Source organism: Salvia splendens, chromosome 20 (genome assembly GCF_004379255.2).
Source record: "Salvia splendens isolate huo1 chromosome 20, SspV2, whole genome shotgun sequence".
NCBI lineage: Eukaryota > Viridiplantae > Streptophyta > Magnoliopsida > Lamiales > Lamiaceae > Salvia > Salvia splendens.
The window spans coordinates 21,674,113-21,697,297 of record NC_056051.1 but is presented as its reverse complement, the minus strand read 5'-3'; the positions used below and the strand labels follow the sequence as shown (position 1 = coordinate 21,697,297).

General features: G+C 39.8%; 1 protein-coding gene and 2 pseudogenes across 3 annotated transcripts; 2 read left to right on the top strand and 1 right to left on the bottom strand.

The window, feature by feature from the left end:
• Positions 1–2,849: 2,849 nt before the first annotated feature.
• On the top strand, positions 2,850–4,888 carry LOC121781661 (annotated as a pseudogene).
• A 6,643-nt stretch (positions 4,889–11,531) lies between these two features.
• Positions 11,532–14,078, bottom strand: LOC121781660 (annotated as a pseudogene).
• Positions 14,079–15,102: 1,024 nt separating this feature from the next.
• On the top strand, positions 15,103–22,735 carry LOC121782319 (ABC transporter G family member 32-like). 3 transcript variants are annotated; one of them, XM_042180116.1, is made up of 24 exons: positions 15,103–15,584; positions 15,766–15,886; positions 15,984–16,072; positions 16,154–16,238; positions 16,811–16,970; positions 17,071–17,147; positions 17,246–17,296; positions 17,517–17,607; positions 17,693–17,994; positions 18,080–18,358; positions 18,485–18,801; positions 18,911–19,071; positions 19,179–19,282; positions 19,391–19,550; positions 19,625–19,819; positions 19,909–20,003; positions 20,130–20,462; positions 20,543–20,833; positions 20,920–21,003; positions 21,108–21,241; positions 21,333–21,560; positions 21,649–21,820; positions 21,897–22,151; positions 22,231–22,735. In XM_042180116.1, exons 1-24 carry the CDS (start codon positions 15,325–15,327, stop codon positions 22,501–22,503), a joined length of 4,317 nt encoding a protein of 1,438 aa, XP_042036050.1. In that variant the 5' UTR covers positions 15,103–15,324; the 3' UTR covers positions 22,504–22,735. The 3 variants fall into 3 exon arrangements, with proteins under 3 accessions (XP_042036050.1, XP_042036048.1, XP_042036049.1); XM_042180114.1 differs by lacking the exons at positions 15,103–15,584; positions 15,766–15,886; positions 15,984–16,072; positions 16,154–16,238 and having other exon boundaries at positions 16,906–16,970; positions 17,250–17,296; XM_042180115.1 differs by lacking the exons at positions 15,103–15,584; positions 15,766–15,886; positions 15,984–16,072; positions 16,154–16,238; positions 16,811–16,970 and having other exon boundaries at positions 17,081–17,147; positions 17,235–17,296.
• Positions 22,736–23,185: the final 450 nt, after the last annotated feature.

Genomic DNA, 23,185 nt, shown 5'->3' with positions numbered 1-23,185 from the left:
TTAATCTGTTTATTATAGTGTTTATAATTACTCTTATAATAGTATTTGTTTTAATTTGTCATCTCAGCTTTCTAGAATCATTCGTATTTAAATTAATCTGTTTAATCCTCTCACAAGTATCTGCACCATAATCAGGAATGGCAACTCCACTCCGTGACTGTTCTCCAATTACTTCTCTGTAATTCACCAAAGTTGAATTTCAACCATTCCATTTAAAAATTGTAGCGGTGATGACGGCGGGTAGCATTCCAATGTTATTAATATTTGTGACACTGTTTTCCCTCAATTATTTCTATAAGATACTAAAATTATACATATTTATACTCACTCCGCCTCTTAAATATTATCATACTTTGATCAGCATAAATTTTAAGAAATTAAATTAAAAATAATAATAAAATGTGAGTTATATTTTTAAATATTAGTTTTATAATAAAATTCGAATAAGAATAAATTAGTGAAATATCCATCCCTATAATAAAAAGTGAAATATGAAAAGTTTAATTGGATGAATAGATATAGATAAACGTGACAAATTTTTGGGAATCGAGAGAATATTAAGATAAGAAATTAAATTGTTTTGGAGATTTTTTTTTTAAAATTGTTTTGGAGATTGCCACGGAAGACTTTATTCAATGTATGACGTGTGCATGTCATAGTTTTAACTCAGATTGAACAGTATTCTGCCACGCCGGTTTTCATGTGGTTGATAAATAATTATAAAAATGGTGAATTATGGTTATTAAAATTCATTTATGCTTTTCAAAATAATATTAGCTGCTGGTGTTTGTTTAAACTAGACTTTGTGATTTTCAATTACGTCAAATATGGAGATTGGAAAATAAGATGAGAAATTGATAATATACAGAAGTAGACCTTGACTGAGAAATGAGAAAGGAATGAACTTACCTGACATTTTTTATTCAGAAAAATAGTGCGAATAGGGCAACTCCCACATTTCCACGTACTCCCTCAGTCAATATGTACTATTTTCCTTTCCATCCGTTTCCAAAGAGCATGAACATTCAATTTTTAGAAATTATTTTCTCTTTAATAAGGTGAGACTCATTCTTCACTAATAATATTTAAAAAATGTCTCTATTTGTCTTTCTTTTATTTTACCAATAATGCATTAAACTCATGCCGAACCCAAAGTTCATACTCTTTGAGGACGGATGAGTATGTATTAAGTACTAGTATTAGTATTATGATGAGTAGCGACATCAATCTTTATACTTGAGGAGTATAATTTTCTTCAACGCAATTTTTCAATAAAAAAGCAACTGAGCAACGGCAACTTATTGACTGATTACGAAATTGATATTCGAATTTAAGCTAATAAAAAGGTGAAGAATATTCATAATCATGCTAGGCCAAAATGTGGCTTTCTATTATTGGACATATGTGCAATTCATGATGCCATACTACCAATAATTTATAGCGTAGTCTCTTCAAAAAAAAAATAGACTAGTTTTTATTTTAGGTTGTGCTCTAAAATTAGATCAAGTTTAAATATAAAAAGTTTTTAACAAATTATACACGACTAATAATGTGGACGGCACAATTCACTAGCACTACTTCCACTGTCTTTTTCCCTTTCTTTTACTTTTTATATCTCTTTCTTAGTCTACCAATTGCACATTAAAATATGTGTCATATACAAGTTTATCTATTTTTTAGGACGAATGGAATACTTGTTAAGTGAGTCACATATTCCAATAAATTAAAAGGCAAATGATTGAGTGTCCCGTCATTTATTTTAAATGTCTCAACGTTGGGGTAATTATTACGTCCTCCGTCTTGCTACAAATGATTGATTTCTTTGGACATAGAAATAATACTCCTTTTATCCGACCGAAAAGTATGAACATTTGGTTCCACACGAGTTTTAATGTATAATTGGTAAAGTAAGAGAGAGATAAAAGGTACTGTAAGTAGTGTTAGTGGAGAGTGAGTTCCACATCATTAGTAGTGTGGTGTAATGGTATAAGATGTAAATAAAATGATGTAAGATAATGTGTTATTTAACTATTCTAAAATTAGAAAGTTCATATATTTTAGAGACGGACAAATAAGGAAATCGTTCATACTGCTCAGGGCGGAGGCAGTATTTGTAGTGAGAGGAAGGCAGTATTTGATACTAATAATCGTTTCATTTTTCATAATAAAATGTTCCACATATTTTTTTGACTATCGATACATTGACGTGGTAACTTACACTACTACTGGATAATCAACGTGTAATTTTGGGTAATTGATATACTACTATACAGTTTATGTGATCAACATATACCTCGACAACAAAGTTGATATTTCGATTGCTAAAAATGAAATGATGAGAACAAAATGATAATTACATAAATGATGAGACAATTTCCAAAAAATGATAAAAATAATAGGACAAAATTGATCATTTCCTTCAATAAAAACTTCATGAAAGTGAAACATTTGTACACTTCCCTCCTATATTTTTCTTTATAGCACTATTTTATAATGCAAGCCAAGTCAAAATAAGACAAGTATACCACAACAAGGTTTACTCAACACTAATGAATTGGACGTTTATGAATCTATTCCCAAATGAGACGTCGAAAAAAATAAATAAAATGACTTAAATGATCCCATATTCCATGAGAGTTAGGTCAAGTCTGTTACAAGTTACAACTGATTAAATAATCAGAGTGAAGTGACAAAGCTAAGCATAACTCCAAATCCCATTGTAGCAATTGAGCCGACTTGTTTGATATTTCATCATCTTCACCCCTAAACATAACTTATATAAACCCATCCCCTTCCCATGCAAACTCATCACAACACAACCACTGAACCACATTCTTCTCCCATTCAAAATGGAAGTTTCATGGAACTTCGCAGCTCTAGCTCTCATCCTCCCCATAGCCCTCTTCCTCATCCGAACCCGAACCCGAACCCGATCCAAACCCGCCTCCTCCAACTGGCCCCCTAATGCACATGAAGATGAAGAGAATAAAGGAAATGAGGAGTCCTTATTAGTTTTTTCAAAGTCTATTTAATTGGTTAATAAATAATGGAAATTGAAACATCATGAAAAGTGAAGAGTCATGAGTTCTAGTTCATGACTTTATATTGTAAAAGATATGGAGAAAGAGGGGACGGACGTTTGTTGATGAATAATATCATTTTGGCTTCCAATTGCCTAATCTCTTGAATTCTTTAGCTTTTTGGTTTTCTCCAGAAGTGGTGAGTTCTTAACCTTTATCTTCTTTTACATTCTTCCGAGTGGTGTTGTCTTTAACTCGGGTTGGTGTAGAGAGTGGTGGTTATTATCGTTGTATTTCCCAAAGAATCATACTTTATCCTATTTCCTCAATTCCATCTTTGGTTGTGCATCACCCCCGGCCCCCAAAACCGTTCCCATAATCGGAAACATGCACCTCATCAGCGCCCTCGCCTTCCACTCCATCACCGACCTCGCCAAACAATACGACCCCATCATGCGCCTCAAGCTAGGCGAGGTCGACACCATCGTCGTATCCTCGGGGGAGCTATCCTGCGAGATGCTCAAGCAGCACGACCCCTGCTACGCGGACCGCCCCAACTCCATCGGGATCAAGGTCCTGTGGTACAACTACCGCGACATCGCCTTCAACCCCTACGGCGACTACTGGCGCCAGATGCGCAAGATCTGCATCATGGAGCTCCTCAGCCCCCGAAGCGTCTGCTCCTTCGCCTCCATCCGCAGAGACGAGCGGCCGCGGATGGAGCGCCTGTCAACATCAGAGACGCCATTTTCTCCATGATGAGCTCTGTCACCTGTCGCGCCGCCTTCGGGAAGGTGTCCAAGGACAAGGACACGCTGATCAAGATACTGAGGGACGGGATCCAGATGGTGGGAGGCTTTGAGATCGCGTATTTTTTCCTTTCGTCGTTTGTCATCAACACCTTCAGCTGGACTAAGATCAGGCTGCTGATGATGAGGCATAAGCTTGATGTGATCCTCGACGAGCTCATCCGCCAGCACCAGCGCAATCTGGCCAAGATCGATAGCGGAAGCGAGGATGGAGAGAGAGGGAGGAAGGGCAACGACGATTTTGGTAACGAAGATATTGTTGATGTCCTGCTCCGCCTCCAGGAGACTGGAGAGCTCCAGTTTCCTATCAGGAAAGAGGACATCAAAGCAGTCGTTTATGTAACTGCATAAAAATAGTCTTGTAATTTAGTCTTTATCTATTTATAGCAAATTTTGTTATTAATGAGTCCCGCGTCGTCCACTGCTAAGACTATTTTTTGTTATATATAAATAGGATATGTTTTGTGCTGGAACTGAGACATCATCGACAGCGATGGACTGGGCAATGGCGGAGCTGATGAGGAACCCGCGCGTGATAGCGAAGGTGCAGGCAGAAGTGCGACAGGTGTTCAACTACACGACCATCGCGGCCATGGGAGACAACGAGCCGAATCTGAAATATCTAAAACTGGTGATCAGGGAAGCACTGAGGATGCACGCTCCGGTTCCAATCCTGCCACGAGCATCACGAGAAGAGCGCGTGATCGACGGGTACGTAATCCCAGCAAACGTGAAGGTTCGAGGGATCCACAGTACTGGACCAACCCGGACAGTTTCGAACCAGAGAGGTTCGAGGAGTGCTCGAAGGAGTTTGTAGGAGCCGACTTCGATTACCTGCCGTTTGGAGCAGGGAAAAGAATGTGCCCAGGGATCACATTTGCTATGGCCAGTGTCGAGCTTGTTTTGGCTCAGCTTCTCTATCATTTCGACTGGAAGCTTCCGAACGGAGCTCAGCCGGAATCGATGGACATGATCGAGAATCCGGGAGTCACTGCTTCGAGAAGGGATAGTCTTACAGCAAGTCGGCCTAATCTGAAACATCAAATTTTCTATTTGTAATAATTAGTGTTTTGTGTTTGAAGTATCAAGGTTGATCAATGATAAAGAGATCAAAATCGAGAAGAAGGTTTTTATCTTTTATTTTCTTACTTTGATTTACATAGGTACAGGGTTTATATAGAATTAGGAATATCCACATAAGGAAAACCTAATTATCATAATTACATGATTTGATATCTTCTAAGTATGGTATAGAATAAATCAGTATCTTCTAATTGTGATCTTCCGTGATTTCTTCTAACACTCCCCCTCAAGTTAAGTAACGGGATTACCGATACATAACTTGCACAGTACTTCTTGAAAGGACTTTGAGTTCACAGCCTTTGTCAAAATATCAGCCAGTTGATCTTCGGATTTCACAAATGGTATCTCCACCACTTTTGCTTCAATATTTTCCTTAATGAAATGCCTGTCCACCTCCACATGCTTGGTTCGATCATGTTGCACTGGGTTCTCTGAGATGCTGATTGCTGCCTTATTATCACAAAAGAGTCGGCACGATTGTGTCGAGCGGAGATCTAGTTCTGTCATCAGTCTTCTTAGCCATAGTATTTCTGTCAGTCCACTTCGGATTCCTCGAAATTCAGCCTCAGCACTGGATAGGGCTACCACTTTCTGTTTCTTGCTTCTCCATGTAACAAGGTTTCCTCCAACAAAGGTGAAGTATCCGGCAGTCGATTTCCTATCAACCGGATTTCCTGCCCAGTCAGCATCTGTGTAACCATGTATCTCCATATGACCATGTTTCTCAACAGTAACCCATGTTCTGCCGTCCCCTTTAGATACCGGACAATCCTTAGGACAGCTTCCCAATGTTCTTCTTGAGGCAGGTGCATGAACTGACTCACTACCCCTACGGCATAGGCAATGTCGGGTCTCGTGTGAGATAAATAGATCAATTTCCCTACCAGCCTTTGATATCTCCCCCTGTCCGCCAACTTTCCTCCTTCGCAAATTTGAAGTCCATGATTTTGTACCATTGGAGTCTCTGCGGGTTTGCAATCCAGCATCCCTATTTCTGCCAAAAGATCAAGTACATATTTCTTCTGATTGATGAAGATTCCCTTCTTAGATCTCAGGACTTCAATCCCTAGGAAGTACTTAAGCTGCCCTAAATCCTTCATCTCAAATTCTCTAAAAAGATTTTTCCTTAGCTCAGCTATCTCCTCTTCATCATCTCCAGTGATAATCATGTCGTCTACATAGATGATCAAACAAGTAATCTTGCCATCCCTTTTCTTGAGGAACAAGGTATGATCTGAGTTGGCTCTGCTTGTACTCATACTTCTTCATTACTTCAGTGAATCTCCCAAACCATGCTCTCGGAGATTGTTTCAAACCATACAATGTTCTCTTCAGCTGACAGACTTCCCCATCCTGAAACTCTTCCGTAAACCCAGGCGGAGGTTCCATATATACTGGCTTTGGCAGCTCTCCGTGTAAAAAGGCATTAGTTACATCGAAACTGATGCAGCGGCCATTCCTTGTTGGCTGCAATGGAGAACAGGACCCTCACTGTGTTTATCTTTGCTACTGGTGAGAAAGTTTCGGCATAGTCTACGCCGTATGTCTGAGTGTACCCCTTCGCCACGAGTCTGGCTTTGTAGCGATCTATAGTGCCATCTGGTCTCCGTTTGATCGTGAAGACCCATCTACATCCCACAGTCTTTGCATCATCTGGTAGCTTGCTTTTCACCCATGTAACATTTTTCAACAAGGCCTTCATTTCAGTAAACATCGCCTCTCTCCAATGCTTGTGCCTCATGGCTTCCTCTGCTGTCTGTAGGATCTCCTCATCTTCATATAGTGCCGCCTCAAAGGCTCGGGCCATCTTGGTCAGATTTCCTTGTACAAAGTTTGACACCCCGTATCTGCTTTTCTTTCCGATCTTCTCAGGTGAGTACCGTTTTGGTGGCACTCCCCGAGTCGTCCTATGTGGGAGTCTGTACTGTCCTGTATCACTATCAATAGTGTTGTCTTCTTCTGTGCCAACAAGATTAGTGGAAACTGAATTCTCACCAGAGATTGAGTCTAGAGTTACCTCGGATATCGTCTGAGGAGGATCGGTGGGTGATGGATGAGATGAACTCAGGTGGAGATGAGACATGCTCGGCGGTAGTGACGACCACTGGCTCGGTTGGTTCCTCGATAGAGGGACTTGGCAATGGCACGACCCAACTTAGATAGTCCGCAGAACTACCTGAATCACTCTCCCCCTGACTACTAAGGTGGGTGAGGTAAAAGAATTCGGTTTCCAAAAAATTGCAGTTCATGGTGGTGATGATTTTTCGAGTGACAGGGTCATAGCAGCGGTATCCTTTCTGGTTTTGCCCATACCCAACAAACACACATTTTGTTGCACACGGGGATAGTTTGGATCGTTCGTGTTTTGGAATGTGGACGTATACTGTACATCCAAAGACTTTGGGTGAGAGGTTTAGGTGATCAGGAATTTTGGCCATTTTAGATAAGGTATCGAGAGGGGTCTTTTTGTTCAAGATTTTTGTGGGTAGTCTATTCATGAGGTAGATGGAGGTAGCAACAGCTTCAGGCCAAAAATGTTTGGGCACATGGGATTCAATCATAAGGGCACGGGTCATTTCTATGATTGTCCTATTTTTTCCGTTCAGCTACCCCATTCTGTTCGGTGTTGTGGGCACAAGAGGTTTGGTGGATTAAGCCTTTCTCCTTAAAGAAATCGGTCATAGTACTGTTCACAAATTCCCTCCCATTATCAGATCTGAGTGTTTTGATTGTGGTGTGAAATTGTGTCTGGATCAATTTAAAGAAATGGATAAACCTATCAACTACTTCTGATTTATGTTTTCAAGAAATATATCCATGTCATTCTTGTGCAATCATCAACAAAAATTACGAAATAACGAAAGCCATTCCCCCCAATAATAGGTGCAGGTCCCCACACATCAGCATGCACTAAAGAGAATATGGAATTCATACGGGTGTTTGTGAGTTTAAAGGACTGTCTGTGGCTCTTAGCCAAAACACATGTTTCACAACAAAAATCAGAAGGAATAGAAAGTTTTGGAAAAAGAAGCTTAAAGTAACCAGGAGAGGGGTGTCCTAGTCTTCGGTGCCACAGCCAAGTCTCTTGTCTCGTGGATCCGTGAGCCAGCATTGCCAGTACCATTTTGAGCTATCTCGTCCACGTAGTAGAGTCCTTGGTTCTCAGTGCCACGCCCAATAATCCTCCTCGTCTGAATATCCTGTAGAATGCAGAAATTGGGTTGCATTAGAAGTGTACAATTCAATTCCCTCGTTACATGGCTAATAGACAACAATCTTTGTGACAAGGTCGGGACATATAAACAATTCGAGAGTTTTAGAGTGGGGGATATTTCGACGGTGCCTGACCCCTCTACTGGGATCAAATCTCCACTTGCAGTTCTAATATATGATTTTGTGATTCCACCCAGGCTATTAAAATCAGTTTTATACGGAGTCATAGTATCAGTAGCCCCACAGTCAAAAATCCACCCCCTATTAGTGCCCTCAACCCCCGGTTTGAACATGAAGTGCAGCGGAAAAATGTTCTAGTGGTGCAAAGGGGTTGTTTGACTCAAATATACTCAACCTAGGGGCTAATTTACGTTTTTCAAGAGTCTGGGTTCAATTTCAAATTTCTGGAAGTCTGGGGGTCGGATATTCATATAATGGGGTAACAATTGGGATTTAAGCATACTAGGGGACCGAATTGCAAAAATTGACTTAGGGTTGGTTATCAACCAAACCCTATACCTCTTTCGCCGTTTACCCCCCTTTGAGAGGGTTCTCCCATCGCAGCTCCTTCGGTCATCATCTCCGTTCTCTCGGCCAAATTTCCGGCACCCCGCACGCTGCCCCCACCGGAATTGCGTTCCCATTGGTTGGCCCTCTGTTCCCGGGCTGCGATTTGACACGGCTTGCGGTTGTCCTGCTCCGTCAGCGATGGCGATTTTTGCCATCGCCTCTCTCGCCTTCTGTCTTTCTTCCCACCATTCAGGGTATCCTACCCTCTGAAAGCATGTTTTCCCGAGTGTGTTTTGTTTCCCGCAATGGGAACACCACAGTTTTGGATGTATAGGGGCGATTTCCCGGTCGGTTGGTAGTGGCGGGGTGCTGAGGTGGTCTGCTCCGGTGCGGCGGACGACTGCTCTGGGCGGCGAGACCAAGTCCGATTTCCCCAAGTGGATGAATTCCCGGTGTTATCGCCGGTGGTGTCTACGGTGGGCAGAGGCGATGCCGGTGGCATGATTTGACGTCGAGCTGCCTCCGTCTTCACCCACCCGTAGGCCGATTCACTGATGGGTAGGGGTCTTCCTTGAGGATGTCCCGTTTGATCGATTCATACTCTCGATTGAGTCCGGTCAGAAATTTAATCAATCTCTTCTCATTTGAATGTGCTCTGTATTGATTAACTCCTTTGTCGCAGCACGTAATGGGTTGCTTCTGGCAGCGATCGATGTTGATCCACAGCCCTTGGATCCGTCGGTAGTATGTTTCCAAGTCTAGGTTCCCCTGTTTTAACTCGATTGCCTTTTCTTCCAGGTCGTAAATCAGGTACTTGTCCGCCTTGTTCTCGAACGTCACCGCGAGACTGTCCCAGAGTGCCTTTGATGTCTGGTGATGAGCGAAATCAGCGATGATTTCGTTCTCAATGTTGTCAACGATCCAGGAAAACACCACCAGATCGTCTTCTTCCCAGTCGTCGTATCCTTTGCTCCCCAGTGCAGGGGGTTCGGTTTTGATATGCGAATAGGCTCCTCGGCCCTCCGATCTTGACTTTCATAAGTCTTGACCATAGTGGGTAATTCTTTCCGTCGAGTTTGAATGCCACGACGACATTCTTGCTATCTTTCAAACCTTGTTGGCCGTTCTGGATCATTTTTAGCATCTTCTGCCATGGTTTCTATTGATCTTTGCTGGTTGGTTTTGATAGGAGTTTGGTTTTCTGGCTTGATCTATGCCGTTTGGTCGGGATTGGTATTTGGGCGGTGATGAGCTTTTTCTGAGCCATAATCGAATTCGAAACCTGCTCTTGATGCCATGATAAAGAGATCAAAATCGAGAAGAAGGTTTTTATCTTTTATTTCTTACTTTGATTTACATAGGTACAGGGTTTATATAGAATTAGGAATATCCACATAAGGAAACCTAATTATCATAATTACATGATTTGATATCTTCTAAGTATGGTATAGAATAAATCAGTATCTTCTAATTGTGATCTTCCGTGATTTCTTCTAACAATCAAGAAATGGGAGACGTTTGTAAAGGTGTTTTCTGTGACCACAAGTAATAAAACTAATGATTTATGTGTTCTTGGCGACATTGAATATTCCAGCTAACTCAATTTGACTGGAAATCGAAGGATATTTTTCATTGTATTTATAGTGGAAGAATATGTTTTCCACAAAGAGAGTTGGAAACTAAAAGCACCAACTTTTTCTTGGTCGTAAAACTAATAGTCTTTGATGGTTATCATTGCCATGTTTCAAAATTCTTCTCCAGTAATACATTCTATATATTATTTATTGTTGAAATCTACTACTAAAATACGCCCAGGTTTTTAATTCTGTACATTTTCTTATTTAATCAAAACATTCTATAAGTGTTTATGCAATGTTGTGGCACTATATTATTAAGTAGAGAAAGAAAAGTATGCCAAAAAATAAGTAGAAATGGTATTTTGGTCACTTCTAACTTTAAGGAGTATTTTATACAAAAAAAATCATGCAAATCTGACCATAGTTATGGGTCACACAACATTAAAAAATAATTAAAAGAGCAGAAAAGAAAACTATAAAACAAAAAAAGAGCCTAGAATACAGAAAATACTCCCTCCGTCCGCGAATAGGAATCCCGTTTTTTTCCATTTTAGTCCGTCCGCAAATAGAAGTCCCGGTTCACTTTTACCATAAATGGTAATAGGGATCTCACATTCAACTAGCTCATTTTACTCGCATTTCATTTAAAACTAATACTATATACAAATGTGTCTCATATTCCACTAATTTTTTTCCACTCACTTTTCTTAACCTTTCTTAAAACCCGTGTCGCCAAAAAATGAGACTCATAATGGCAGACGGAGGGAGTACTACATTAGAAAAAATATCTTTAAACAAACTTCCAAATTTGTAGGTAAATAGAAGAAAAAAAGAAAATTAAACAGACTCTATGAACAGGAAAAGAAATTGAAGAAAATGGTCTAAAATACTACTCCATTCGTTCCATAGTAGTGGAGTCATTTGCTATTTTGATACATTTCATAGTAATAGAGTCATTTCTTTTTTTTTTAGTAAAAGTCAACATATTTCTTTCTACTTACTTTATTTTCTCATCATCTATATACCTTTTTTCATCTTATATTTTATTATTTCTTTACTTAACTTATTTAACATAATTTTTTCTTAAAACTCCTGAAAAGAAACATCTCCACTGCTATGGAATGGAGGGAATAGGAAAAAAGGGATAAAAGAAGAAAAACTATCTCTTTCTCCAAGTAATCATTTTTAATTGGTAGCTATCATTTTTAATAAAAATTGCCCTTCATTCTGTAAATTTAGCAGCCTTGTTTTTTTTCTGGTTTTAATTTTTACAGAGGGACAAAAAAATAAAACAGAAGACAACAGTTTAACATGAATCCTTGGGAACTAAATGAGGAATAGATATACAAGAATTTAACCAATTGATACAATGATGTGCAGAAGAGATGAATGAAAACAAAACCACAGGATTATCCAAAGAAACTGATACAATGCAGTTTTCCTACTACAATAAATGGAGATCCTACTACCACTTTACACTTACCATCATCACGAAATCGAGTGTCTCCGATGCCTCGAGATGAGCCAGACGACTTCGGTTTCTCCTCGGATCAGTGAGGCCGGGCTTTGAGAGCTCCCTGAAGTCTCGGAGCTCTGTTTCTCTCCATTGGCCCCCCTTTCCCAATCACCCACAGCCTGTCGAATATCCTCCTCGAACGTGATGGCAGCAGCTGCGCACATCGATCCTCCGTTCTTGCAGCCTCTTTTCACAAGTTTTCCACTTGTCACTGCTTCCTCCTCTCTTCTTTCATTTTCAGCTCATCCTTCTGTTTTCTGAGGGATTTGCAGTTTTCAGGCGCCGTCTTCCCCCAGTTCTCTTCGGTCTTTCTAGGGGCATCATCGATGTTGCTGATAGCGTGAGTAGCTGCTGATGTGCTCGCCTGTTCAAAGAATAGAACTTGCACCACCACGCGTAGTGGCAGCTGCTCGTTCTGCGCTGCGTGCATGGTGGCGTCCGTTGTCAGTCTCTTCACGTCCATTAGCCCACACAACCTCTTCTCTCAGATTTTGTCAATCCACTATGCTCCTGCAATATATGACACATTTCAGTTTTGACAAAATTATTGCAAACTGAGAAAAAAGAATGCACCTTTAGAAAGATGTCAATGACGCCGTATAATCCATCATGAATCGGTCTGGCCGACTCAGGAACTGACTGGGACAGTTTGATGAAACTGGAAACGGTGAGGCTCTGGTCATGAGCAACTGCTGCAAGATAACCATCTACGATCTTGCCAACTTTCAACCAAGATCCATACCCTAAAACAAAGTCACCCCCATTCTTCTCAATCATCTTCTTATCCTTCTTACTCATCTCATTCTCCACAAACAAATCCACGAGGCGTTGAACAAGTTCAATGTCGTAGATAGTTGTCTGAGGAGGCCTTGCAGGGATCAAGAGATCACTGACCAGAGCATCGTCGAGTTTCAAACTGATGTTCTTTATCAGCACTTCTCTTGATGAATCATCGGCTTCTATGAGAATAGCAACTTTGAGTAATTTCAGTAAGAAACTACAGGCACAGCTGATACCTTTATCCGAAGGGAGCAAGCAGATTATAGTTTCAACTAAGGATTTGTTTCTGTTGATATGAACTTCAGACACCAATGCATCGACAGAATCTGGCAGCCATCTCATGGCGTAAGCCTTCAATGCCTCCCCAATCACGCCCCCATCCATTCTGCCTTTGGATTTAATCGCGAGCATGACTCTCTTGTACAGGTCAATATCCAGCTCACAGATATCTTCGATCCACCAGTCTCTAGGGACGGATTCCAACTTTTCAGAGAATTTCAGTCCACTGCGCATTATTTGGTTTGATGTTGCCAGTCTTCTGTTGTACGTGTAAGACCAGGTGATCAGCGAAGGATCCACCGAAGTTTTGGATGCTATTGAATCTATGCACCTACCGACTATCTTTAGATTCTCGGACCATGGAAGGAGAGATTTGGAGGTCTGTAGGACGATGATGGAGTCTTTCCAGTTGCGTAGCACACTGGAGTTGAGGAATATGTCAATCTTCAAGATCAGGTTACCTCTGTCAATATCTTCGGTCATTTCAAGATACTCTGCTGCACAGCGTGCAGCCACAACGTTGTAGGGGTTGAGAGTCACTGCCACGCCATAACAGAATTTGGCACATATCTCAAATGCTTTAGGGCCACCGGGAAATTCGACCAACTGGGTTTCATCAGGGCTTTCCTCACTGACTCTTGATACGAGCTTTTGCAACTTATTGCTCTTAGACAAAAGAGGAAACTGACAAATCCAAACACAAACTTTGACAATTAGACACAGCTCTAACTCAAAAAAGTCAGAAAAAGATCAGCATGAAACAGTTTTACTTCCAGAAAAGTCACCTTATGGAGAAGGAACTTCACATCGCCAACACTTATGATGATATCGGTCGCCAATTCAGATGACACATACCTGCAGCGAATTGTACAAGATTTACCTTACATTGTGGCATGCTAGCGGAACCACTAAGGCATTATGTAACAACAGTGTATCTGTTAATGAACTGCCAATGTGCATGGCACAAATAGAGATACTGGTCCAAATGCAATCTAACTCAACCAAGTTCAACAGAACCTTTCAAGCAGCTTTGAACATTCATCTCATTTAATAGAATTTGTATTATCATTTTTTTTTTTTTTTTTTATTGTATGAATGAGATCAAACTAAATTGTTACTAAAATGCTTGTCAAATTTTTGTATTCACAACCTATGGTTCTTCTTAAATGAGGCACAGAATGGATCAGATTGCCATTAAAACTCGGGGTAGTGTAGTGGATAAGCATATATGTTGTAAGAAAACATTTGTTTATAGGATAACAGACTAAAAAAATTTCATTACCTACTTCATTGCTACATATTTACACATTTTGTTGTTCGAATACCACAGTTTTACGTTCGAATATTTATTGTACTACTTTAATGTTATGAAAATAGCAATAGGCAGATTGACACATTTCTTGTAAAAATAGATTTTGATTCAATTTTTTTATTCCTTTTATTCTGCATGAGGTAAGGTTGTTGGATTTACAGTTGAGGAAAGTTTTGATGCAATGCCAACCACTTTGTCAATTTTAAGGGATAAATTTCATTCAAATAAAACTTTCATTGACTTTTTGGTGAATTTTTCAACTTTTAAATTTAAATATAATTTTTTAAAATTATCCCATAATGGGTAAACTATCAAAACCAATATTAACAAAATCAAATTATATGTGATGATAAAACAATGGTATTCTATTTTGAGTGCTTATTAAAACAAGTGTGAAAAGTTTATGTTTCTAAATAGACCACATATACTATAACAGACAAAAATAGATGCATATAACTTTTTATAGGCACGAAGGTAATATGAAATTTTTTGTGTGTAATGTATTGCTACTAAACACCGAAATCACTAATAAATAGTGGATGTACAATTTACTTATTCAAATCGATATTTAATCATTACTGTACTTAGTTAATAAAAACAACTACACAAATTAAAATCTATATATTTTGTATTTCTTAAAAACAATGCTATATATTCTAAAAAAACCTGAATTAAAGCGACATTAGTGAATAAAAACAATATGATGATGTTAAAAGAAGAAGAAAACAATAAGATGATTATTTTTAGTGACATTCATATATTATTATAGTATTATTGATTTGTTAATACTACTACTAAATTAGAAATAAACAAATTAAAGAATAAAATAAAATACCGCAAAAAATTGGTATAGCTAAAGTCTCAACTACTTTAACTGTATTCCACACTCCATTTCCCTCTTCTCAAAGTCCAAATTCATGCAAATTTTGCAACCTAATTCAATCTACCACATTTTCCCTCCAATTTTTTTTGTTGATCAGCTAATGTTACCAAGAATTCACGATGAATCATCACCAAAAAAGAAAAGAAAAAAAAATACAGAGAGAGAGATTGATTGAGAGGTTGATGGAGAAGAAATTTAATGCAATAGCATTGAACGACCTCCTTCCAGCCTCCAAAGTCGTTGCTGATTGACCCATCGCTTTTCACAGCAATTGAAAACGCATTTCTTTAAATACTCTGCTTCTGTCGCCATGATTTGGGGGCGGGCCAGAAAAAAACAAAAATGCTTCCAAAAAGCACATTATGCGACGGCGGCGCTAGTGGAGATGAGGAGGAGGGGCTTGTGTTGGCGGCGCTGCAGAGGTCTCCTACGTGCGATCGCGCGCGAACCGCCGTGTATCGCAACGCTGCTGGAGAGTTGGCGTTGGTGGATGTTGGTAGAATCAGCAGTGATGAGCAGAAGCAGGTTTTGGAAAAGTTGATTGCTGCTGTTGAAGAAGATGTGGAGGGGTTTTTTAGAAGAGTTAGGCAGAGATTTGATGCGTACGAATTTCTCGAGTTTGTGTTTTATTATGAGAGTAAAGAGTTTCTAAATTATGCAAGCCATGTGTTTGTTAATTTGCCTGAGCTAGTTTGGTGTTGAACTATTTAGAGAGTGATGCTACAATGTCCACCGCCCAACCTTTCTCTGATTATTTTCAATTTCTGCTCGTGTCATTTGCAGCGTAGGCCTTGAATTTCCAAAAGTCGAGGTTCGATTTAAGAATCTGAAGGTGGATGCTTTAGTCCATGTCGGAAGCAGAGCTCTGCCAACCATACCTAATTTCATCTTTGACATGACTGAGGTAAACGTGTTGAGAACAGCAATCTACTAATAAGCTAAGCAGACTCTGTTTCAAAATTATACTGACTAGTTTAATGTAAACATGGCATGACAAATAGGCTTTCTTGAGGCAGCTCAGGATTTTCTCTGGTGGAAGACGAAAACTTCTGATACTTAACAATATAAATGGCATTATACGACCCTCAAGGTATAGTGCGAGCTTAGGTTAAAAAGTAGGAGTATTTCTTAAACAGTTGTTTTTGATTTAATGAGTGAGGTTGTTATTTAGGTTGACTCTGCTTCTAGGCCCTCCGAGCTCGGGAAAGACAACATTTCTTTGGCTCTTGCAGGTCGCCTTGCACCAAGTTTGGCAGGTATTTGTGCTGCTGTGTTAATTTGTGTTACAATGTTGTGATTTTACTCTTAGCACATTTAACAACAGAATTGGCCATTAGATTTAGTGCAGACAACAATTTATTTCAGTTATCAGTTGCAACTAATGCATTCCTTTTCTGTTTTAGAAATTTTGGACTACTCTTTTTGGTGATCATTGTTCTGTTCTATTATAATATTATCCATCGAGATTTGTTTGACTACGTATCTATGCTCTTCACCTTTGATCTTGAATACCCAAACAAGTGGTTAAACGAGAGAATCTCACAATTTTTATAAGATAATGTGTAGTGTAGCTTTTTTTATTCTTCAACCTCTTATTCAACCAATTTTTACTTATGCCAGTGAGCTACACATCACTCTAGCAAACTTGAAAGAGCCCTTAGTCTTTTTGAGAAGCTGGATATCCTTGTCCAGTGAACTTTCCTTTACAAATTGCTCGATCCTGTATGGTGAAATATTAGTACTACTATCTAGTGGAGTAATTCTTATGTATTGTGATGTCCTATTTGGTCCCATTCAGTTCTTTTAAAATATTTTATCTACTTTGAAGATGTCAGGGAAAGTTACATATAATGGACAGAGTCTAGAAGAGTTCACTCCTCAGAGGACATCAGCATATGCAAGTCAGCAGGATTTACACATCGCAGAGATGACCGTGAGAGAGGTGCTTGAATTTGCAGGATCCTGTCAGGGTGCCGGATTCAAGAATGGTAACATAAAGTACACCATTAATTTTGGCACTTTTAGGCTACGTCTTTCATGCTAGTTTCTGATCTGTCATTTGAACTTGTTGGTACCACTGGATCATAGAAATTCTCATGGAACTTCTTAGAAGAGAAAAAATTGCTGAAATTAACCCGGATCAAGAACTAGATATATTTATCAAGGTATGGTTTCCTGACTGAAATTCTCTTCCACTAATGATGCTGCCTAGGAATTTCTACCTGTGATCCAATACTTTTTAAAATACTTAGTTTGCTCCTAGGCAGTAGTTTTGGGGCAACAGACAAGCGTACTTGTGGAATACATCATGAAGGTGCGTCTCTAAATAGCTATTTTCTTTTTTACTTCATTTTGGCAGTAAGTTTCAATGTCATGGATCTAAACAGACTCAAATCTTTTATAGTTTTTCCTTTCTTTTGAATTCAGTGAATCACAGTTTGTATCTATCGCATATATGTTCTTTTCTTATTTGAGGATCATAGCTTCTGTAGTAGGAGTGCATTCCTTTGCTTGGTTCTAAACTATATGTAAAGATTTTAGGATTGGACATTTGTGCTGATACATTGGTAGGAGATGAAATGCTTAAAGGAATATCAGGAGGGCAAAAAAAGCGGCTTACGACAGGTAATTACTCTTACTAGCCATAATGAGCTCAACTTTCTGCTGCAGAATATCTCAGCTTGAATTACTAACATATAAACATCGGCAGCTGAACTGCTTATGGGTCCTTCTAGGGTACTTCTCTTGGATGAGATATCAACGGGACTAGACAGCTCTACTACACATCAGATCATCAATTATCTTCGGCACACAACTCATGCACTGGGTGGTACAACACTGGTATCTCTCTTGCAACCGGACCCTGAGACATACAAAATGTTTGATGATGTGATTCTTTTTAGCGAGGGACAAATAGTTTATCAAGGGCCCTGTGAGGTTGCGATTGATTTTTTCACTTTTATGGGTTTCAAGTGTCCATCCAGGAAAAATGTTGCTGACTTCCTACAAGAGGTACTCATTTTGGTTCAAGTTTTCCTTTAAAACAGTGCTCATTGGTTCCTTGCTTTGGAACTTACATCTTTAACCACATGCATAGGTCTTATCTGAAAAGGATCAAGAGCAGTATTGGTTCAAGAACAAACAGTACACATATGTAACTGCAGCGAAGTTTGTAGATGGTTTTCAATCCTTTCATGTTGGCAATTTGTTGGCACAGGAGTTGGCTGTTACATTTGATAAAAATTGCAGTCATCCAGCTGCACTGTCTACCAAGACATACGGTATAAGTAGGCGAAAACTTCTAAGGATTAGTTTATCATGGCAGGTGCTACTGCTCAAGCGGAATTCTCCTGTGTTCATCTTCAAATTAATTCAGGTAATAACACGTTAATTCTCAGCTAATGAGGCTATTGCCCTCTTTCTCATTTATCTGAATCTAATTTGGCACTGTTGCTCATGGTTTAGACTGCATATACTTATACCTAAACAATTTTCTTTGTAGCTCCTCCTGATTATTCTTATGATGATGAGTGTGTTCTTCCGGACTACATTGCATCATAATACTCTGGATGACGGGGGCATCTACCTTGGTGCCCTTTACTTCGCAATAGTTATGATTCTTTTTAATGGATTTATGGAGGTCCCAATGTTGATAGCTAAGCTTCCTGTTCTGTACAAACAAAGGGATCTGTACTTCTACCCATGTTGGATCTATACTCTCCCCTCTTGGCTCTTGAGTATTCCCCTTTCATTTTTAGAATCTTTTCTATGGGTAGCAGTGACTTATTATGCCATTGGCTTTGATCCTCAAATAACCAGGTATATTTTGTACATTTCATGTTATATTCCGTGATCTTTCAACCTTTTATTTTTGCTTTCTCTAACAGTTTAGGCTCCCATATAGCTCTAACTTACTTGTAACATGCAGATGCATTTTCCAGTTCTTGTTGTACTTCACTTTGCACCAGATGTCAATAGGTCTTTTTCGTGTGATGGCATCATTAGGGCGAAATATGGTGGTTGCCAACACATTTGGGTCTTTTGCTATGCTGGTTGTCATGGTCCTTGGAGGATTCATACTTTCAAGAGGTACTCGGTGATGCCATTTTGCATATTTACTTAATGATACTAATATCATAATAGTATATGTTAACACTACCTTTTCTTGATTTTTGTGGAATTTTTCTTCTAAACAGATAGCATTCCAGTTTGGTGGATATGGGGTTACTGGTTTTCCCCTATGATGTATGCCCAAAGTGCAGCTTCAGTTAATGAATTTCTTGGCCACTCTTGGGATAAGGTAATATTGCTTTCCAGTACCATATGCTCTTCCTTTTGAATAACTTTGTTGTACTTACACATAGAAATGCCATTGTATGATAACACGGTTCCTTTTTCCTGATGCTAGAAAGCTGGAGAAGGCACTAATTTGTCCTTGGGACAAATGCTATTGAAGGTTCGCAGTTTATTTCCAAGTGACCATTGGTATTGGATCGGCGTTGGAGCATTACTTGGATATATTTTATTATTCAACACTCTGTTCACTGTATTTTTGACTTACCTAAATCGTAAGTTTCATTCCAGAAAGATCTCACCAAAGAGTTAATGGAGAGGTCTAATAATCTCATTAATTGTTGTGCAGCTCTTGGGAATCAGCAAGCTGTTATTTCAAAGGAGAATTGCCATGACAGAGTGAAGGGGAAAGAGAGTCGACGCTCCATCTTTTCTTTTGGAGAGTTTTTGCAACGTTCACACTCATTTACCGGTCCCCGAAAGAGCTTTGAATCTCACATAATGACTTTCGGAGAGTTTCTGCAGCATTCACACTCGTACACTGGTTAGCCAAAGAACTCCACTTGTGGTTTATTCGCTCTTCATAATCTGCCTCCAAGAGTGATCTTATCTCATCTTCTCACTGATTGTCAGGCAAGAGCAACGAGAAGCAGAAAGGGATGGTTCTCCCATTCAAACCACTTTCCATGTGTTTTAGCAACATCAGTTACTACGTTGATGTTCCTCTGGTATGTAAACAGCTTATTTTATGTTACTAGCCTTAGCTTTATCATTTAAGATATGTTCCCAGTCTTCTTGCAAGGAAAACCGCATTTTAAGGATATGTTACCAGCCTTAGCCTCATCATGCTTCAGGAATTGAAGGGGCAAGGCTTACAAGAAGAGAAACTACAGCTACTGGTAAATGTTACTGGAGCATTCCGGCCTGGTGTCCTCACTGCATTAGTCGGTGTCAGCGGTGCTGGTAAAACCACCCTCATGGATGTTCTAGCTGGTAGGAAAACTGGAGGACATATTGAAGGCAGGGTGTACATTTCTGGATATCCAAAGAATCAGAAAACATTTGCAAGGATCTCTGGATATTGTGAACAGAATGATGTTCATTCTCCATGCCTGACTGTGCGTGAATCACTTGTATATTCTGCTTGGCTCCGACTCTCCTCTCAGTGTGACTTCGCGACCCAGAGAGTAATTTCTCAGTTTCTTTACCATTCATTTCACTGTGTATTTTCTGCCATTAACTATCCTTTTTTTTGTATCAATGCCAGGCATTTGTAGATGAGGTTATGGAACTAGTCGAACTAACTCAACTCCGTGGGGCTTTAGTTGGGGTACCAGGAGTGGACGGCTTATCAGTAGAACAAAGGAAAAGGCTTACAATCGCAGTTGAACTTGTTGCCAATCCTTCTATAGTTTTCATGGATGAGCCTACTTCAGGCCTTGATGCCAGGTCTGCAGCCATTGTGATGAGAGCTGTGAGGAACATTGTGGATACGGGTCGAACAATAGTTTGCACTATTCACCAGCCCAGTATTGATATATTTGAATCCTTTGATGAGGTTCTCTTATGTTGTATGATCTTTTTTTTTTAAAAAGTTTGTATCTTCCTGACCCATATATCTAATCTTTCTTCCTCGTGTCCCAGCTTTTACTCATGAAACGAGGCGGGCGGCTCATTTATGCTGGTCCATTGGGAGAAAAATCCATCAAACTTATCGAGCATTTTGAGGTAACACTTGTTACGAAAGTCCAATTTATATCTAAATTTCTAATGCTGTCCTAATTATGCCTCATAATTCAGCATGTTATGTGTATCTGCCTGTCTTCTCATAGGCTATTCCAGGAGTTAAAAAAATAAGACCTGGATATAACCCTGCAGCTTGGATCCTCGAAGTCACATCACCGGCTGAAGAAAATCGCCTTGGTTTGGATTTTGCAGAATTATATCGCCAATCAGATTTGTACAAGTAAATACCAGCTCATCTTTTGAACAGAAGAATCGATTATCGAAATTTTCCTATTATTTTAGTCATTTAATCTTTTCCCTCACCATTTCAGGCAAAACAAGATTCTGGTTGAGAGCTTATCCAAGCCAGATAAGGATACAACTGAACTGAATTTTCCCAGCAAATACTCGCTGTCATATTTTGGTCAGTTTCTGGCATGTCTTTGGAAGCAGAACCTCTCGTACTGGCGTAACCCGCAGTACACTGCTGTGCGCTTCTTCTATACCGTAATCATTTCGTTGATGTTTGGAACAATCTGCTGGAAATTCGGATCCAAAAGGTTAGTTAGCCCTTGGGTTTTAGTAATCAGAGCTATAACTGTTTCACAACTGTAAAACGGTTGATCTTGGCGTTTTTACCATCGACAGAGAAACTCAGCAGGATATATCCAATGCTATGGGGTCTATGTACGCAGCCGTTCTGTTTATAGGAATCACAAATGCAACCTCTGTGCAGCCAGTGGTATACGTTGAAAGATTTGTTTCATATAGGGAAAGAGCTGCTGGGATGTATTCTGCACTGCCATTCGCCTTAGCCCAGGCACGGCCTTCTCCCTTGCCCCTCTTCTGATATAATTAACAGTTCATCGCTTACCAACACTCGTGCTGTTGTGCAGGTAGCAGTGGAGTTCCCTTATGTCTGTGTGCAGTCCCTGATCTACAGCAGCATCTTCTACCTGATGGCTTCGTTCGAGTGGAACATGTGGAAGTTTCTCTGGTACATATTCTTCATGTACTTCACATTGCTCTACTTCACCTTCTTTGGAATGATGACCATCTCCATCACCCCCAACCAAAACGCCGCTGCCATCGTGGCTGCCCCCTTCTACATGATGTGGAACCTCTTTAGCGGCTTCATGGTTCCCTACATGGTAAATCATTGTTTACGAGTTAATAAGAATTTTACTTAGCAAGTGTAACATATTCCTGTGATGGTGGTGTTATTGGCAGAGGATCCCGATATGGTGGAGATGGTACTACTGGGCGAACCCTATCGGTTGGAGCCTGTACGGACTGCTGACATCTCAATACGGAGACATGAGTGATCCGGTTACGCTGAGTGATGGTGTGACCACACTGCCGGTGAAGCAGCTGCTCAAGGATCAGTTTGGATTCCGGCATGATTTCTTGAGCCTTGCTGCTTTCGTGGTGGCCGGATTGTGCACCATCTTCGCCTTCACCTTCGCCCTCGCCATCAAACACTTCAACTTTCAGAGGAGGTGATCAAACCAACCTTGCACACACATTGTGTTGAATCTGCAATACATTTGGGGTTTCATGTCATAAGCTTGTGGAAAATTCCCAACAAAAATGATGTGATGGAATTTTCATTTATTCCACTCAGTTGTAGGATATCTTGATATAGAAGTATATTGTTGTTCAGCTATTACTGTATGTATTTTTTGTTCCTTCAAATTCTTTTCATTCATTCAAATATACTCACAAGTCACATCAAGCTCGAATCCTTTTCACATTCTACAGTATAATTTATTTATTTTAGAAATAATTTTAATTAGTTAAGTAAACTAAATTTAAAAACTCAAATAAAATCACATTTAGAATGCTAACTAATTTAACGAAAATTATATTCAAGGTTCATTCAGTCAAAGCCTGGTCCAATAACATTCCCGCCAACCACCGCCGGAAAATTCAATCATGAACTTCCGTCGCTGTCTAGCCACCGCCGCCCGCCACCGCAGACACCTCCCCGACGAGCCAATCTATTCAATCCCCTTCCCGCCGCTTCAGAAGCGGAACCCTCAACATCCACCCACTCAGCCGCCCCCTCTAAACCCTAACGCCGACGACCCAACCTCCGCCTGCATTTCCGAAATCCTCCAAAGTCCGGCCTGTTACGATCCGAGCTCGTAGCTTCCCTATATTAGCTCGCCACTGCCGAACTCAA

Bases quoted from the DNA above. Each gene is read 5' to 3' on its own strand.
- LOC121782319 (XM_042180116.1), top strand. From the start codon at position 15,325: ATGCTTCCAAAAAGCACATTATGCGACGGCGGCGCTAGTGGAGATGAG. The intron at 19,283-19,390 runs GTAATATTGCTT...TCCTGATGCTAG, and splicing joins TTGGCCACTCTTGGGATAAG to AAAGCTGGAGAAGGCACTAA. The intron at 20,463-20,542 runs GTAATTTCTCAG...TATCAATGCCAG, and splicing joins GTGACTTCGCGACCCAGAGA to GCATTTGTAGATGAGGTTAT.